The following is an 18,640-nucleotide window of genomic DNA, read 5'->3' on the forward strand; positions in this document are numbered from 1 at the left end:
GCCTTCATTGGAGTAAATAAAAGAGACAGATCCCCGCAATTTGCGAATTTTGGTTTTCGCGGTAGCACCTCTGGCTCGCGTGGAGGAGTGGTTTTTGGGCACGAGTCAAATGGGCTCGCGATGGGCTCGCGCGGGACGGGCGCTTGCGTTTACACTCGCGTTCGGCTTGTCATTCAGTTACAAACCTTATGCCCTGCCGTTAGTGTTTAAAATCGATTAGCTCGACGAGCTAACGAGACAGGAGACGAGCCACGAGCCGAGCCACGAGGCGAGAGTGTAATCATTAGCTCGACGGGCTTACGCGCTCGAGGCGAGCCACGAAACGCGCCGCGAACCGAGCCACGAGCCGCGAATCTAAATCGTTGGCTAGAACGGATGCTCGGGAGACGCTAGTGTGGTGGCGCTTACATGTGGCTCCTCCTTCGAGTGTCCGTGCAGGTGTATCTCGCACTTCCTCGTGCCGCGCGGGTTCTCGAAGGTGAGCACGTGCTCACGGTCGGTCGGCGGCACCATCACCGGCGCGAACTTCAGACACGTCTTGAACGCGATGAGGGAGAGGGACGTCATTATAATCAGCGCCTGCTCGTTGTCTATGGAAAAATCGTGATTATTAATAGTAGCAAAGAGAATAAAGTCTATAGAGACGGATTGTCATAGTAAATTATGTAGCCACTGTAAATTTACTGCCATCTTTCGACAGAACATAAAACTGTTAGAACGCCATTTGACTTTGATCCTTATTCTTTCAGTGATATGTGTTAACTTATAAATATTAATATTCACGCCATCTACTCGACTATAGGCCAAAGGTATAGTTCCATGTTTTCGAGCGATGGCGCCACAACCTTCAGCCTATGCTCGAGTAGATGGCGTGAATATTAATATTTAAAAAGTTAACACATATCAGTTAAAGAATAAGTATCAAAATCAAATGGCGTTCAAACAGGTTTAATCTTCTGTCGAAAGATGGCAGTAAATGAACTGTAGCTACATAATTTACCATGACAGTAACTCTCTTCTTCAAATCCTCTTTGATAGTAGCAAATAGAATAAAGTCTATAGAGACGGATTGTCAAAGTAAATTATGTAGCCACTGTAAATTTACTGCCATCTTTCGACAGAACATAAAACTGTTAGAACGCCATTTGACTTTGATCCTTATTCTTTCAGTGATATGTGTTAACTTATAAATATTAATATTCACGCCATCTACTCGACTATAGGCCAAAGGTATAGTTCCATGTTTTCGAGCGATGGCGCCACAACCTTCAGCCTATGCTCGAGTAGATGGCGTGAATATTAATATTTATAAAGTTAACACATATCAGTTAAAGAATAAGTATCAAAATCAAATGGCGTTCAAACAGGTTTAATCTTCTGTCGAAAGATGGCAGTAAATGAACTGTAGCTACATAATTTACCATGACAGTAACTCTCTTCTTCAAATCCTCTTTGATAGTAGCAAAAAGAATAGATAGTATAGAGGGGTCCTGTCATTGAGAATTTTGTAGTCACTGTAAATTTACTGCCATCTATCGACACACGACTAAAACTCAAAATGAAAACGTATAGAGTTATCAAAACATGTATATATATGGATAAATGATTTTATTATTTTTATATCATTTTGATCCATGTTCATTCACTGATATCTATGTGTTAAAATTGTTAAATATGAAACGGTGTCGTCACGCCATCTAGCCGAGGATAGGCTAAAGGTGTGTGCGCCATCTATTCGAGAATGACTTTTGCTTCAATTCCGAGGCACGTTTTTTCCTTAGACTTTATTCGTCTTATAGTAGTAACACACTATCGCACCGCACCAAAGTCATTGTGCGACGCACCGATAAGTAAGAGCGAGAAAGAGATATTGCTTTCTCGCTGTTACTTATGGATGCGTCGCACAATGACCTTGGTGCGGTGCGATAGTGTGTTACGGCCTTAATACTTTGACCGACAGTCTGTATCTTTAGGTATTTAAATAAAAGTAAACAATAGATATTTGTTTTCCAAGGGGGCAAAGTTGTTATTAAACAAAATTTGCCCCCGAGTGAAACACAACATTTTTTTCACCTCAGCAGCTCGACAAGGGTACTTTGCTTCTTAAAAACAGTGAGCAAAATGCGATTTTGCTCACTAAGTCATTTTGTCTCAATCAGTGAGCAAAATCGCATTTTGCTCACTGAGTGAGACAAAATGTCATTCAAGTGACCTTTATAGTCAAATGCCATTTCAACATGCGGGGTCTAATACAAGTTCGATATACTTGGGTTCTATTATCTCTGTCCCCCTAATAGCATTTTCTTGTAGGGATTTTGTTGGGCCTTTGTTTACGTATTAGTTGGGCAACCGTTATATTTGGCCGTACGATTTGCTGGAGGGCCCTCGACAAAGGCCCTCCCGAAGATTCCCAACAGAGGGCCATAACAGTAATTTTTTCGTTGGGCCTATTTAAATAAATCATACAATTATTCAACGGTGGTGGTTTTGGTTGGGCCGTGGTTGGGCCTATACACATTTGTTTGATGGTTGGTTAATTGTTACATTTGGCCGTACGATTTGCTGGAGGGCCCTCGACAAAGGCCCTCCCGAAGATTTCCAACAGAGGGCCATTAGAGTAATTTTATCGTTGGGCCTATTTAAATAAATCATACAATTATTCAACGGTGGTGGTTTTGGTTGGGCCGTGGTTGGGCCTATACACATTTGTTTGATGGTTGGTTAATTGTTACATTTGGCCGTATGGCTTGCTGTAGGGCCAACTGCAAAAAAAAAAAAAAGGGCAATTTTTTCGTTGTGCTTCTGTTTGCAAATTCAAGAATTACCCAACGGCAAGTCAGGTAGGTCGGTAGGTAGTCGTGCACCAGGTTGAAGGCCCAACACAGCTTGTCCCACAAAGGGCCAACATTGTAACTTTAACGTTGGGCCTTGTGTAGGATTCTTACAATACTACCGTAGGTAAATAGTTGTGTAATTTATATTATAGTGTGCCTACAGTCTAATTATGTAATGGGCTTTTGTTTACGAGTCCTACAGTTACCCTACGTTAAGTAAGTGGTTGTGTAATACGACGTTGGGCCTTTGCTGATAAATATTACAATTACACTACGGTAGACAACTAGGCATTGGTTGTATCCACATGAAGGCCCTAGGCTAGGCAGCAGTTGTTGTTAATCTTCTCTGTATCGTTCCAATTTTAGTATATGTACTGCCGAAGCAAGTACACTTACTATACACTCTAATTTGTATATATACTAACCGCACTTCGAAACTTCGTAAGCGAGATTTATGTTTTTTGAGATTTAAATTGAAAAAATGTGGGTAAAATACAATTTTTTAAATTTATGTATAAATTTTATAGTTATAGCTATTAGATTTATAAGTTACTTTAAAAAAATATTATGATTATATCCGGAATAATCGAGAAAATAACTATAACTTCGATGTTTGGAGACAGTAACGCCATCTAGTGACGCCACAAGCAAAATCAACTGGTATTGTTGGGCATCAGTACCACAGCCAATGTTGGTAAATGCGATATTTGTGCTCACTGGGCCAACGAATGTTATCGTTGTTTAGCCACCGGTACCAAAATACACAAAGGCCCATTGTTAGGCGTCAGTGCCACAGCCAATGTTGGTAAATACGATATTTGTTATCATTGGGCTAACGAATGTTATCGTTGTTTAGCGAACGGTAGCAAAATACACAAAGGCCCATTGTTGGGCCTCAATGCTACAGCCAATGTTGGTAAATGCGATATTTGTCGTCATTGGGCCATCGGATGATATCTTTGACTAGCCAATGTTACCAAAATACACAAAGGCCCATTGTTGGGCATCCGTGCCACAGCCAATGTTGGTAAATGCGGTATTCGTCACCATTGGGCCAACGAATGTTATCGTTGTTTAGCGAACGGTAGCAAAATACACAAAGGCCCATTGTTGGGCCTCAATGCTACAGCCAATGTTGGTAAATGCGATATTTGTCGTAATTGGGCCATCGGATGATATCGTTGATTAGCCAACGTTACCAAAATAAACAAAGGCTCATTGTTGGGCATCAGTGCCACAGTCAATGTTGGTAAATGCGATATTTGTCATCATTGGGCCATCGAATGATATCGTTGATTAGCCAACGTTACCAAAATACACAAAGGCCCATTGTTGGGCATCAATGCTACAGTCAATGTTGGTAAATGCGATATTTGTCGTCATTGGGCCATCGGATGATATCGTTGATTAGCCAACGTTACCAAAATAAACAAAGGCCCGTTGTTGGGCATCAATGCTACAGCCAATGTTGGTAAATGTGATATTTGTCGTCATTGGGCCATCGGATGATATCGTTGATTAGCCAACGTTACCAAAATAAACAAAGGCCCATTGTTGGGCATCAGTGCCACAGCCAATGTTGGTAAATGCGATTTTTGTCATCATTGGGCCATCGGATGATATCGTTGATTAGCCAACGTTACCAAAATACACAAAGGCCCATTGTTGGGCATGAATGCTACAGCCAATGTTGGTAAAAGCGATATTTGTCGTCATTGGGCCATCGGATGATATCGTCGATTAGCCAACGTTACCAAAATAAACAAAGGCCCATTGTTGGGTATCAGTGCCACAGCCAATGTTGGTAAATGCGATATTTGTCATCATTGGGCCATCGGATGATATCCTTGACTAGCCAACGTTACCAAAATACACAAAGGCCCATTGTTGGGCATCCGTGCCACAGCCAATGTTGGTAAATGCGGTATTCGTCACCATTGGGCCAACGAATGTTATCGTTGTTTAGCGAACGGTTGCAAAATACACAAAGGCCCATTGTTGGGCATCACTGCCACTGCCAATGTTGGTAAATGCGATATATGTCATCATTGGGCCAACGAATATTATCGTTGTTTAGCCAACGGTACCAAAATACACAAAGGCCCATTGTTGGGCATCTGTGCCACAGCGAATGTTGGTAAATGCGATGGTGGGCCAATACAAAATTAATGTTGGCTACGGAACGAACCTCATCCCAACGTTTTCCCTACCGTTGGCACCGTAGGCCCCAACGAAAATGCTACTAGGGCCCTCTAGGTATGTTCTCACTGCTTAGGGTGAAAAATTTTGTGTACTACACGAGATCAAAGTTATTTACATCTCGTGCGCTTTTGAATCCCTTACTACGCTCAAGATTCTAAATTAGATTCTATTATAGAATCTTTCGCTTGCACGGGACTCAAAATAAGCACTCGAAGAAATATCAAACTTTGATCTCTTGTTGTACAAATAACTATTACCACACCAACCACAAGCAAATATTAAATGTAAAATATCAAACAAAATCAAATTCAAATGAATGTTATTAAATATTTATCATCGAAAATCATCATTTAAAAATAAATTCTACCAGCAAACATAAGAAAACTCAAAATTTGCATTTGATTACTTTGCCTCACATGTGAATTACTGATAGCAAAGTGCAACTTTGCTATCCGTTGTTGAAGTGCAAAGTAAGCCTTTCCGAGCTGGTGTTGTGGAAACAATTTTTACATTTTCGGGTAGTTATAACATTTATTGATTAACCAACCAAATACAAAAACCGCCTGGACCTGGTTAAGGAGCCATGTGAGGGTAGATTTTGTTTACTTTTATTTAAATACCTAAAGATACCTACAGACTATACGTTTGTTAGTAGAATATTTTATTATTATTTTGAATCAATCCGAAACGTCTGCGAACGATGCTATTAAATTTATTCTAGAGTCTGTTCGGAAAGAGATGAGACGTGGAATGTATTGGGCCCCATACATTCCACGACTCTACTCTTTCCGAAAGACTCTTTGTCATTTAATTAAATTGTCAAAAATTAGACAGACCAAGCTAAGTAAAGCAGCCATTTTGGTAGCGCAGACTGTGCAAGTGTTATTGACCGAAGCGAAGCGAAGGTCTACGTTTTGACTCGGGCATTTTGCTTTCGTATGTCCGGATGTTCTCCTCTACAGGTCGCAATTCTTAACCGATTCTCGTGAAATTTTGTGACCGAATTTTATGACTAAATAATTTTTTTTTGTCAATCCGGTTTTTGGAAATTTTTAAAAATGGCGGAGTCGTGATACCTGGCGCCTAAACAAATAGTCGTATCGATATCATAAGAGTTTTTTCTTTTTGAGACATGTTTACAGAGTTAATAGCAAAAAATGCAGAAAAAAATTATCGCTGGTTTAGGCGGTATTTAGATATTTAGTTTTGTATTTCCGGATGTTCTCCTCTACAGGTCGCAATTCTTAACCGATTCTCATGAAATTTTGTGACCAGATTCTAAGACTAAATATTTTTTTTTGTCAATCCGGTTTTTGGAAACTTTTAAAAATGGCGGAGTCGTGATACCTGTCGCCTAAACAAATAGTCGTATCGATATCATAAGAGTTTTTTCTTTTTGATATATGTTTATAGATGAAATGGCCAAAAATTCAGAAAATTTGTATCGCTGGTTTCGGCGGTATTTAGATATTTAGTTTTTACTTGAGAATGAGTAGCTAAATTTCGTCAGCTTTAGTAAGAACTATCATGGCGCATTTTGCAAACGTTCGCTTTTTTGTTTGCATAGGGAGGTCCCTGGTTCCATCCCCAGTAATTGTATGCTGCTACATAACTTTTTGTATTTTTTTATACTTAAATTTCGTACCAATTGTTGTTTTTTATTTTATTTTTACGTACGGCTCCGAAACGTGGTCTTTCACTATCGGCCTCATCTCAAAACTCAAAGTCGCTCAACGAGCTATGGAGAGGGCTATGCTCGGAGTTTCTCTACGTGATCGAATCAGAAATGAGGAGATCCGTAGACGAACTAAAGTCACCGACATAGCCCACCGGATTAGCAAGCTGAAGTGGCAATGGGCAGGCCACATTGCACGCAGAGAAGATGGCCGATGGGGTCGAAAAGTGCTCGAGTGGAGACCACGGACTAGCAAACGCAGCGTAGGACGTCCACCCACAAGATGGACAGACGATCTTGTTAAGGTCGCCGGAAGACGCTGGATGCGGGTCGCTTCCAACCGGCACGTATGGAGGTCCAAGGGGGAGGCCTATGTTCAGCAGTGGACGTCTTATGGCTGAGATGATGATGATGATGATGAAAAAACTAAACGCTGTCAGCCAATAACTCTAACCTACCTATCTCTGGGAGCAGATTCGTTTTTAGGGTCATCAAAAAAAAAAAACCCTAACCTACCTATCTCTGGGAGCAGTTTCGTTTTTAGGGTCATCAAAAAAAAGATCATGTACGGACAAGAACGAGTGAAATGCACGATAACTAAATGACATCAGTTAGATGTCTTTCTGATATCAGTGTAAGTTTGAATTGGCCTGTTAGCCAAACATTGTTTCGTATGTCCATATGTTCTACTCTACAGGTCGCATATCTAAACCAATTCCCGAATTTTGTAAGCAATTGATAGTTAAGTTTTTATGGTCAAATTAGATTCTCTAAATTCTTCAAAACAACGAAACCATACATTTATTCAGTTTTAAACTCTGCTCGCGAGGTCTACAGCTCACAGAGCCACTAGTTTTAACGTCATAATTTCATAGAAGTTTCGCCCATAGCACATTACCACAAGATATTTGGAGGATGCATGACTTACCAAAATGTCCGGTATTGATGTAGAACGGTACGGACCCATTCGGCCAGGCCACGAAGTTTGGAGGAGTGACTGTAAAATAATGACTGTTTGTAACAGGGATGTTGCGGATGCCGATTTTTTGACATCCGCGGATGCGATTTTTAAAGGCTCACATCCGCGGATGCGGATGCGGATGTCAAGATAGGTACATAAAAAAAACGTCAAATATTACATTTTAGTAATTTTTATTTAAAAAAACCGGCCATGCGAGTCGGACTCGCGTTCCAAGGGTTCCGTACATTAAGTCCCACTCACGCTTGACTGCTCATTTCTAATAGGTTTATTTGGCTAATGACTAAATTAACTAGCAATCTAGCACTTACGCCGATGCTAAGACGTTCCTGTACCGACCTGTTCCACATCCGCATCCGCATTGAACTCCGCATCGATTTTATGCGGTTGCGGATGTTCTAAATAATGCGGACGCGGTTGCGGATGCGGATGCGGATATTCGCAACATCCCTGGGTTTGTAAAATTACAAGTTGTTAGTGTCCGACATGTGTCCGATGTCCGAGCGACAATGTTGTAGGCAGGGGGAGCAGAGGGGGGGCAGGAGGGGCATCTGCTATTATATATGTTGTACGCCCTTGCCGACCGAAATCGAAGATTCGATTTAAGCCCCTGCTACACGGCAGCCAACAAGCCTACTAACCGTCTGACCTTGGTCTGTCCTTGGTGTGTGGGTCCGTCTGAGTTGTCTGGCTAGACGGTGGCAAACCACAGTGTGTTCAGAACTCGCGGACGGACAACACGTATTGCAAGCGCACAAAATGGCCCCTAACCTTTCAGAAAGTTGGCGTGGCATTAGTACCTACTCAGTGGCGTATGGCCCTAAGGGCGGCGTATGCCACCCCTGGCGGATTGCATTTTGTTTTTCTTCCTTCATTTCTGGGGCGGCAAAACTTATTGGCCGGGGCGCCAAATTTCATATGAACCTACCTACTCATACTAGTGCAATGACAAAAAAATAAGTTTTTGGCAAAAAAATAATATTTGGTACAAGCTTTTATCGCTGACTGTACTTTTCTTTCCAGAGGCATCTAATACTCGTCGAGACAATTCTAAAAACCCCAAACACAATTAGGTCGCGTTGTTCTATCACAGGGTTCCTATGGCCACCTCCTGTCTCCATCATCAGATCAGCTCTATGGTACCATAATAATGCATTGTCACCCGACTTATATATGTATGCAAATTTTCAGCTCCATCGGAAACTAGAAATCTAATCTAATCTAATTTAACTTGCAAGATTTGACCCATAAAAACATATTTACATACTTACATTAGATATATATATTGCAAGTTAATAAAAAGTTTGTAAAAAAAGAAAAGGGTATATGAATGAAACGCTGGCTCAAAAAACGGCATTAGTTGAGTCATTTCAACTTCATGAATTCGCTGGACTACCCTACGGGGACATACATAACTTTCTGAGAATGAAGAGGAAAGTATTTGATGAATTATTAGAAATGCTACTGAGTACCCATGGCATGGCTATTAACCACACGAGCGCACACGGCGCGTTCTTCAAGCGAAATGGCCTAGTGCGGTCGGCGTCGGGCGGCTACACGGTTCCGGACCGACCGCTCAGACCGCGGTCGCTGGCGCGCGCTCGCATGCCAAGGGCGTCCGGAGGTCAAACGAAATTTTGTTGGTAACAACTGTCTACACGGTCCGGGACAGACCAAGGCCACGCGGTTTGGGGGCTTGTCGGCTGCCGTGTAGCAGGGGCTTTAGACTCTGTTTCGGCAGAAACCGATAACCTTCATAGACGTGTTAAAATCGTTGAATAAAATGTCGGTGGCCTTCTCTTTAGGGTTACGTACCCAAAGGGTAAACAACGGGACCCTATTATACCTAATATAATATATAATACTAAGACTCCTCTGTCCGTCTGTCTGTCACCAGGCCGTATCTCACGAACCGTGATAGCTAGACAGATGAAATTTTCACAGATGAGTATTTCTGTTGCCGCTATAACAACTATTGAAGATTATGCCTTACAAAAACGTCTTAATATGTACACAGCTTAATACTCTTTGGTGAATTATTTATCTATGGCTAGCTGTCACACACATATGTACTCGTTCATTCCGATTTCTGCTCTGATCTAGAAGCCATCTTATTTAAGTAATTTGTGTCGTCCTCTTAGATATACATATCCTATCCTAAGTTATCTAAATAATCATCAACATATTTATTTATCAACTGACGAAAGATTTTGTATGCTTTATATATAAAATATAAAGCTGCATAAATTTGGAGGACACGACTTTCATTTCTCCGCCCTCAACGCATCCCTGCCTAAGATTGGTAAGAACCTCGGTATCCTCTAGCACCCAGAGTGCAATAGGTTATACGGTCCCAGCAAAAAGGCCGAGAAAGAGGAAGGCAAGGCGGAGAAGAGAAGACACAAATCAGTAAGTCACAACATAACCTACACACTATGTCCGAGACCAACACGTGCAACGTGACTCCTGTCTCCGGGGCGCAGATTGAACGTTTGGCCGGCCCCCAGAACTATTTCTCATGGAAGTTCGCCGTCCGCATGGCGCTCATGCATGACGGATTATGGGAAATTGTGGAAAACGGGCCGACAGCAGGCGACGCTCGTGACCAGCGCGCGCTTGCCCGAATCTGCCTCTATATCAAGCCGTGTATGTACCAATATGTGAGAAATGCCAAGACTGCCAAAGACGCTTGGAAATGCTTAGCGGACGTATTCGAAGACTCCGGCTTGGTTCGTCGAGTTTTACTCCTACGACAACTTCATCGGATCGATTACGGTACGTTCTCCACTATGTCAGAGTACATTGAAGCCACAACTACGCTAGTCCAACAATTGGCTGACATCGGCAAGACTATTGAAGACAAGGAGGTTGCGGAAATACTGCTCAGCGGGCTTTCTTCAGAGTATGATTCCCTCGTGTCCAACCTGGAGACCATGAACTTGACGAGTACGCTGACCAGTGAAGTGGTGCGTGCTAGGCTTCTGCAGGAGGAGTCCAGGAGGTCTTCGTCGGATGAGGGAACTGCACTTGCATCAATGAAAAGGACGCAATCCAGGTGTCATTATTGCAAGAAACCGGGTCATATGAAGAAGAATTGCTTTAAGAGGAAACGAGAACGGAGGGGCTCTCCGATGTTTGTGGAGCAGGCTCTTTCTGCAACGGCTCTGGCGGTCGTTCCCAGCGATGTGATGTGTGTAGATTCAGGCGCGTCAGTGAACATTTTTAACAAAAAGGACTACTTTATTAGCTTCAAACCAGGTACTAGTTATATTATAGCGGCTAGTAAACATAAAATGAAATGTTTTGGAAAAGGTGATGTCCTTGTAGATGAAAAATTACTGTTAAAAAATGTAATGTACGTGCCGGATTGCTTAAATAATTTAATTTCAGTAAGTGAATTAATTAAAAATGATCATGTTGTGACATTTCATAAAGATGGCTGTGATATAGATCTCAATGGTAAACGTATAGCAGCAGCTGAGTTAGTAAATGGTACTTATTGGTTGTTTAGGGATAGTGATTCGCGCAAATGGGAGAGTTCAAGGTCCTTGCAGAGGCAAGAAGCCTTGAGCTCCACAGTAACTGATGAGGAGCTTTTGCACTATCGATTAGGACATATCAACACTAAAGATCTAAATAGTATTAGGGATAGGGTGCCTAACCTTTTTAAATTACAGAATCAGCAGGCTGACAAGTGCGTGCCTTGTTTGGAGGGCAAGCTGCCTTCCAAACCATTTCCCAAGGCCTCCAGCACAACTGTTGACCAGCCCCTAGCCCTAATCCACACTGATGTGTGTGGTCCGCTCCCCGTCAGCTTGGGTGGCGCGAGATATCTCCTGACAATCACGGATCACTACTCAAGAAAGTCCTTCGGGTTCCTTTTGAAGAGAAAATCAGAGGTGAGTGACCATTTCATAGAGTTTGTAACCATGGTAGAGAGGCAGCGAGGCTTACCTGTACGTTGTGTTAGATCTGATAATGGTAAAGAATTCATAAACACTAAGCTTTCAATGTTTTTTAAAAGTAAAGGGATTGTGCATCAAACTACTGTACCATATTGTCCTCAGCAAAATGCGGTGGCAGAACGCCTTAACCGCAGTTTAATGAATAAAACTAGGTGCATGCTACAGCATTCAGGTCTGGACCGCCGCTTCTGGGGAGAGGCAGTGACAACTGCCATATACCTTAAAAACAGGTCTCCCACAGCAGCCTTGGATGGCAGGATTCCGGAGGAGGTGTGGACTGGGTCGAAGCTGGACCTCAGTCACCTGCGCGTTTTTGGATGCATGGCATATGCTAAGGTACAGGATGTAAAGCAAAAGAAGCTGGATGCAAAGTGTAAGCCCTATGTGTTTGTTGGATATTCAGAAACCTCTAAGGGCTACAGATTGGCTGACTGTGATGACCCTAGTAAGGTTATTATATCCAGGGATGTTGAATTCTTAGAGCACAGATTTTACAATTTTAATCGGGATGACAATAATAACAATTTTAATTTTGAATTTCATAATGAATTTAATTTTACAGATAATGATATTCATAATAGTGTGAATGAGAGTAGCACAGATATATGTAGCAGGAATGAGAGTACTGTGACAGCTTTAGGGAACAGGAATGATAGTACTGTGTCAGACACAGGCAGCACTGGTGCGAGTGCTGATCCTGATGTCGCCAACATGAATGAGAGTAATGTTGGGGATGTTTGTGTGAATGAGAGTAACACTAGGGGCAAAAGCGATATTGCCAAGGTTAACCATTCTGATGGGAATGACAGTACCATGAATGAGAATGATGTCGTGAATGATAGTAACGATTTCAGTTATATACAAAATGAACATGATTATTCGTTAACATTTCCAGGTTCGGGAGACGAAAACTACTGCACGGTGAGCGAGGATGACTCTCTCGCTGACAGTCCCGCTGGTGAGGCGGACAGGTCACCGGGCGCGGGCTCTGCTCCAGGGGAAGCTGTGACGCAGACACCTGCCCCGCCGTCGACATCTGCAGGGCGTCCTGTGCGTAGTACTCGGTCTGTACTCCCTAAAAGGTATTGTGATACGGATTGGTCGCTAACGGCCACTACTGATTCGGAACCAACTTCATTTAAAGAGGCCATGTCTAGTCCTAATGCCACTGAGTGGCACAAGGCTATGAAAGATGAGTATGACTCTTTAATGTCAAATAAAGTGTGGAAGTTGGTTGACAGGCCGAAAAATACCAATATTGTCAAGTGCAAATGGGTTTATAAAGTGAAGAACGACGCGGCTGGTAATTTTGTTCGTTATAAAGCTCGCTTGGTAGCGAGAGGTTTCACTCAAAAAGAAGGTATAGATTTTCATGATACTTACAGCCCAGTCGTTCGCCACTCGACAATTAGGATATTGTTTAGCCTGGCAAATGAGCTTGATCTCAATATTGATCACGTAGACGTAACCACAGCATTTTTGAATGGCAATTTAGATGAAGTTATTTACATGGAGCAGCCAGAAGGTTTTAGTTCAAATAATGATAAGGTTTGTCTCTTGCAAAAGAGTATTTATGGACTAAAACAGTCTAGCCGTATGTGGAATGCGCGTATACACAAGGTCTTAAGTGATAATGGTTTTATGCAATGCAAAAGTGAACCTTGTGTATATACCATGAAGACACAGAATGATTTTATAATTATTGCTCTCTATGTAGATGACTGTTATTTATTTTACCCCAAGGATAGCCAATGTAAAAATAAATTATTGGAGTTATTAGAATCAGAATTTGATATTAAAAATCTGGGTCCAATTCAGAATTATCTTGGCATCCGTGTTACTCGGGATAGGAAAATTGGAACACTGACTTTAGATCAGTCTGTTTACATCAAAAATATTTTAAAAAGATTTAACATGTTAGATTGTAAGCCAGTGTCCACTCCTATGGTTCTCAATAATAAGTTACTGAAAGAAAATGTCACCTTGCAGGACGAGCAATACAAGTATAGAGAGTTGATAGGCTCCCTCATGTACCTGTCTGTTTGTACTCGTCCTGACATTGCATTTACCTGTAGCCAACTGAGTCAGTTTAATAACTGCTTTGGAAAAACGCATTGGTTAGCTGCTAAACGTTTGCTTAGGTATCTGGCTGGCACAATTAATTACGGTTTACATTATGTAAAAAGTGATCAATTGGTATTAAATGCATATACCGACGCCGATTGGGCCAATGATTGTTACGATAGGAAATCATATACAGGGTTTGTAATTAAACTTGGATCGAATGTAATTAATTGGGAATCTAGGAAGCAACAATCAGTTTCCCTTAGCTCAACTGAAAGTGAATACATGTCTATAGCTGATGTATCCAAAGATCTCTGTTTTGTAAAGCAACTTTTAACTGAATTATTACCAGATGTAAAGGTGCATATCATTGTGTATAACGATAATCAGAGTGCTCACAGAATTATTGAAAATAAAGATATTAGTCACAAAAGAACAAAACACATTGATGTGCGCTATCATTTTATTAAGGATTTAGTTCAGAAAGGTTTTATGACTGTTAAATATCTATGTACAGAGAAAATGATTGCAGATGTACTAACAAAGTGTTTAAATTCAAAACAACATTGTATGTTTAGGCATCATTTATGTGTTAGGCCTTGTTAATTTTTTTTTTGTTTTTGCTAGTAGGTACTGTTGCATTTTGGATACTAACTGTGATATTGAACTGTAATGTATGTAATATTTTTGTAGGCATGTTATGAACTGTGATAGGCATGTAATAGGGATGTGATAAATATGTTTTGCTACTTGTTATGAATATGTTTTGTAATAGGCATGTAATAAGGATAAGGACTGTGATATGTTTGCAACTTATGTTTAATGTCGTGTAATGGTTAAAAATGATGTAATATAGAGCATAGTTGTAACCTTTTCATATTAAGTTTTTGAAGTCAAGGGGAAGTATTGAAGATTATGCCTTACAAAAACGTCTTAATATGTACACAGCTTAATACTCTTTGGTGAATTATTTATCTATGGCTAGCTGTCACACACATATGTACTCGTTCATTCCGATTTCTGCTCTGATCTAGAAGCCATCTTATTTAAGTAATTTGTGTCGTCCTCTTAGATATACATATCCTATCCTAAGTTATCTAAATAATCATCAACATATTTATTTATCAACTGACGAAAGATTTTGTATGCTTTATATATAAAATATAAAGCTGCATAAATTTGGAGGACACGACTTTCATTTCTCCGCCCTCAACGCATCCCTGCCTAAGATTGGTAAGAACCTCGGTATCCTCTAGCACCCAGAGTGCAATAACAACAAATACTAAAAAGTACGGAACCCTCGGTGGGCGAGTCCGATTCGCACTTATTCGGTTTTTTTTTCCCATACAAACATCCTTTTTACGGTTCCGTACGGTTTTATACCTTTAAACGAGCAATTCTTGTTTATTTATATATTTCGGGATCTCGGAAACGGCTCTAACGATTTCGATGAAATTTGCTATATAGGGGTTTTCGGGGGCGAAAAATTGATCTACCTAAGGTCTGGGGAAACGCGCATTTTTGATTTTTTATATGTTTTCCGAGCAAAGCTCGGTCTCCCAGATATTATTAAGTATGGATATGGATAATGGATAGATATATGACTTACTCGGAGGTACTGTTTGCGCGAATTGCTTATCTATAATATCTATATCGCACAATACAAAATTAATATAATAAAATAAAACTAATATTTTGAAGCCTCTGCGCTCCATATTGGCCGGTCAATAATAATAACAATTTTATTGCTAACTGTATTTTACATTTATTGATGTGTGAAGAAACACTTGATAATGAAAATGGAAACGTTACTAAACCGATAAGCTTTATTTGGAGTTCCTTATTTTCATGCGAGATTATACGAAATTCATCATCATCATCATTTTAGCCATCAGTTGCCCACTACTAAGAATAGGCACCTTCGTGCCCCACTTGTCCTGGTCCTGTAGGGCTATGATGGTCGGCTCTTTATCATTTTTGTCACCGTCACAGAATAAATAATAGTACTAGCATAAGTACTAGGTAGGTACAGAAGACTCACTCTCTAACAAAACGCGTCTGTTACGATCAGGACAGATATGGCCGCTAGGTGGCGACAGCGCCACGCGCGGCTTATGGCTAACCACCAAAATTGGTGTGGAACGGATGTACTTTTAGCTACTTACCTGTAGCAAAGCGACGAAGTGAGCCACGCCTGCCACTACTAAGAATAGGCCTCTTCGTGCCCGCCGCTTGTCCCGGTCCTGTAGGGCTAAGATGGTCGGCTCTTTATCATTTTTGTCACCGTTTTGCCTGTCACGTTAAGGGGCCGGTATATGACGTTTTCGATTTAGACCTCACTTTGTAACCATAATTTGTTCAATAAGTGTTTAATAATTGTATTAAATTACACGTAAATTTGTTCACGAAGAAACCGTGTACCGACTCTTTGTGCCATTATATTTTTAATTTGCTGTTATTCTCTACAAATCGACACTAAAAGTATCAAAAAATCAAAATATGGAGTTCCGTTCGAGACAGAAGCAAAACAATTTTGTCTTTGACAGTAATTGAATTATTGTATGATTCTGAAAGCTAGATAATTCAGCTACCAATTTATTATCGATTTATATTTTTACTCACAAAGACAACACAGAAATTCAATCTCAAATGTAAACTTTCGAACAATTTCCATACATTGACGACATCACTCAAAATTCTTCTTCAAGTCAGATGCCCGTTGGGGCTACACCGGAGCACACGTGTACTTCTTCAAATGAAAATGACAGGTTGATTTTCTTGCTTTTGACAATTATATTGACATTAAATCATATACGCACACGAGAAAGTATACCAGTAGATAAATTGTATTTCAAAAAATAGGGTACATAAATATCTGCCTTCGTCTCATTTAAATTTGATTTGCTGTTATAATGGTTGAAAACCGCAGTAAACTATCTTAAAACAATACGATTACAGTCGAATTTAAGTATTATGTTCCTTCAAAACTCGCTTAAAATGAAAAAAGTTTAAAGACTCATCTTTACTGATTGGGATAATTTTTTATTATGCTGGTATCATTTTGCGTCAGTTTAAAAACGTATTTGACTTCTGTACGTCAATGAATTTTGATGACAATTGTAATCTTGTATTATATTATACAAGTTTTATCTTAAAATATTGCCTATTAACAGGAAGAGTTATGTAATTCGTATAAGTAATACCTGAAAGTCTTGTACCTAGATCTGTAATACCATGGATTGCGACGAATAAATGATAATGATTATGCCGTTCGTTCCGTCTATATGTATAATGCGTGTACGTGCTGTTCTCTGAAAGTACTAGCGAGTTTTTGCGGCTTTGGAGACCGAGATGAAGCTTACAGGCCAATGGCGCTCTAGTTATTGTTATGTATACCTATGTATCGAATGTTTTATAAATTACCTATAAAAAGCAATGTTTTATTTCGATTAGGTCTACATTTTGTGCATATTGCATATCTGAAGTATTTTCGTACTAAACTTGAAACTTTCGTTGAAACTAAATAAAATAATTATTCTAAATGTACAGTCGCCTGCAATTTATGTTACACAACGAAGGCCGCAAAAATATCTGACACGATCTTATTTGTAGAACCATAAGAACATGTCACATATTTTTGCGGCGTTCGAAGAGTAGGTACCGTCATTATCACCAACTTTGCCCGCTTTTTTTTTAAAACGAATTTCTCAAAAAACATCACATATGACTTTTTTTGCTCAGCACGTCCATTGTGATCAAACGCATCAGTTTATTTGAAAAAAATATATTTTTTACCCATTTTTTTGCGTTTTAGAGGGCGGGCAAAGATATCCGGGGTTTTCGCCAACATTGCCCACGTCAATTTGGTATTCAAATACAGCTCGTATGATGATGATGTCTAAGGATCACTTAAAGGTTTTGGGCAATCCTACCATTCCCTGTTAATAACTTAGCGATAAGTGTAAATACTTTAAAATAAATTTGCTGGGCAATGTTGCCTACCCGTTTTTGCCCATTTCCAAATAAGGCTCGCCTAAGCATTTTACAAAGGCTAGGGTTGTCACTTTTGAGAAAATCTGTTACAATAGTTTAATGGCCAAAAATATGATTTTTGTTGTGTTTTTCATTCGTTAACGGGATAAAACATCTAAATAAAGGATAATAAGACAAATTAAATACAGTATATATTTATAAACTTATTTTAGTGTACAAACATAACCTTCTTTTACTTGCGAAGTTGGGTAAATTAGATGAAAGTGACAACCCTAATCCGTTTTGGTGGTGGGCAATGTTGGTATGGATGCCAAATTACCGGATTACTTTGCCCACCGCTAAAACTTTTGTGTATTTAGGCCTTTTTAGTTTAAATCTCAATAGACATAATCTATGCTTCATGTGTTATAACTCAAACCCGGAAATATTTGTCAAAGGGTTCTCAATTTTTTCTACTTGCATTTATTATTTATAAATTTTTTGCCCGCCGAAATATACCCTATATTAGACAACTCGCTCAAATCAAAATTCCCAAGTCAAGTTATGCACAAGTTTGGTATATAGTTTTGTCAGAAATATAACCTATATTCTACTAAAAATAGCAGGGTGGCCATAATTATTATATTTTTTCTACATTAACGAATTTGTTTAAAATTGTCGTTTTGGGCAAAGTTTCCCTGGAGGCAAAGTTGGCGCTAATGACGTAACATATTATTGCAGGTGACTGTACATAAATGTTTCGGTGATTTTGAGATTATTTTTCAGGTTAGTTTACTAACAATCAAGTTATGCAGATACCGATTTCGTGAACGTATAAGTAGTAAGGTACCGCTATTGTTTAGCGATACCGATTATTTTTTAAGGTAAAACTATACCGGTTGAAATATAAAGATATTAAAATTACAGCAGGGACAACCATTTTTTATAG

General features: G+C 39.9%; 1 protein-coding gene across 1 annotated transcript in view; it reads right to left on the bottom strand.

Moving 5' to 3' along the window:
• Positions 1-15,484, bottom strand: part of LOC134802324 (uncharacterized) — a 51,842-nt gene extending 36,358 nt beyond the window's left edge. Inside the window, exons 1-3 of the mRNA XM_063774926.1 lie at positions 15,329-15,484; positions 7,640-7,708; positions 409-590 (exon numbers count right to left, since the gene is read on the bottom strand). Coding sequence (XP_063630996.1) covers positions 409-590; positions 7,640-7,708; positions 15,329-15,434 — 357 coding nt within the window. The 5' untranslated portion in view covers positions 15,435-15,484. The remainder of the gene's footprint in view (positions 1-408; positions 591-7,639; positions 7,709-15,328) is intronic.
• Between the last annotated feature and the right edge of the window lie 3,156 nt (positions 15,485-18,640).

This window comes from Cydia splendana, chromosome 24 (assembly GCF_910591565.1).
Source record: "Cydia splendana chromosome 24, ilCydSple1.2, whole genome shotgun sequence".
NCBI lineage: Eukaryota > Metazoa > Arthropoda > Insecta > Lepidoptera > Tortricidae > Cydia > Cydia splendana.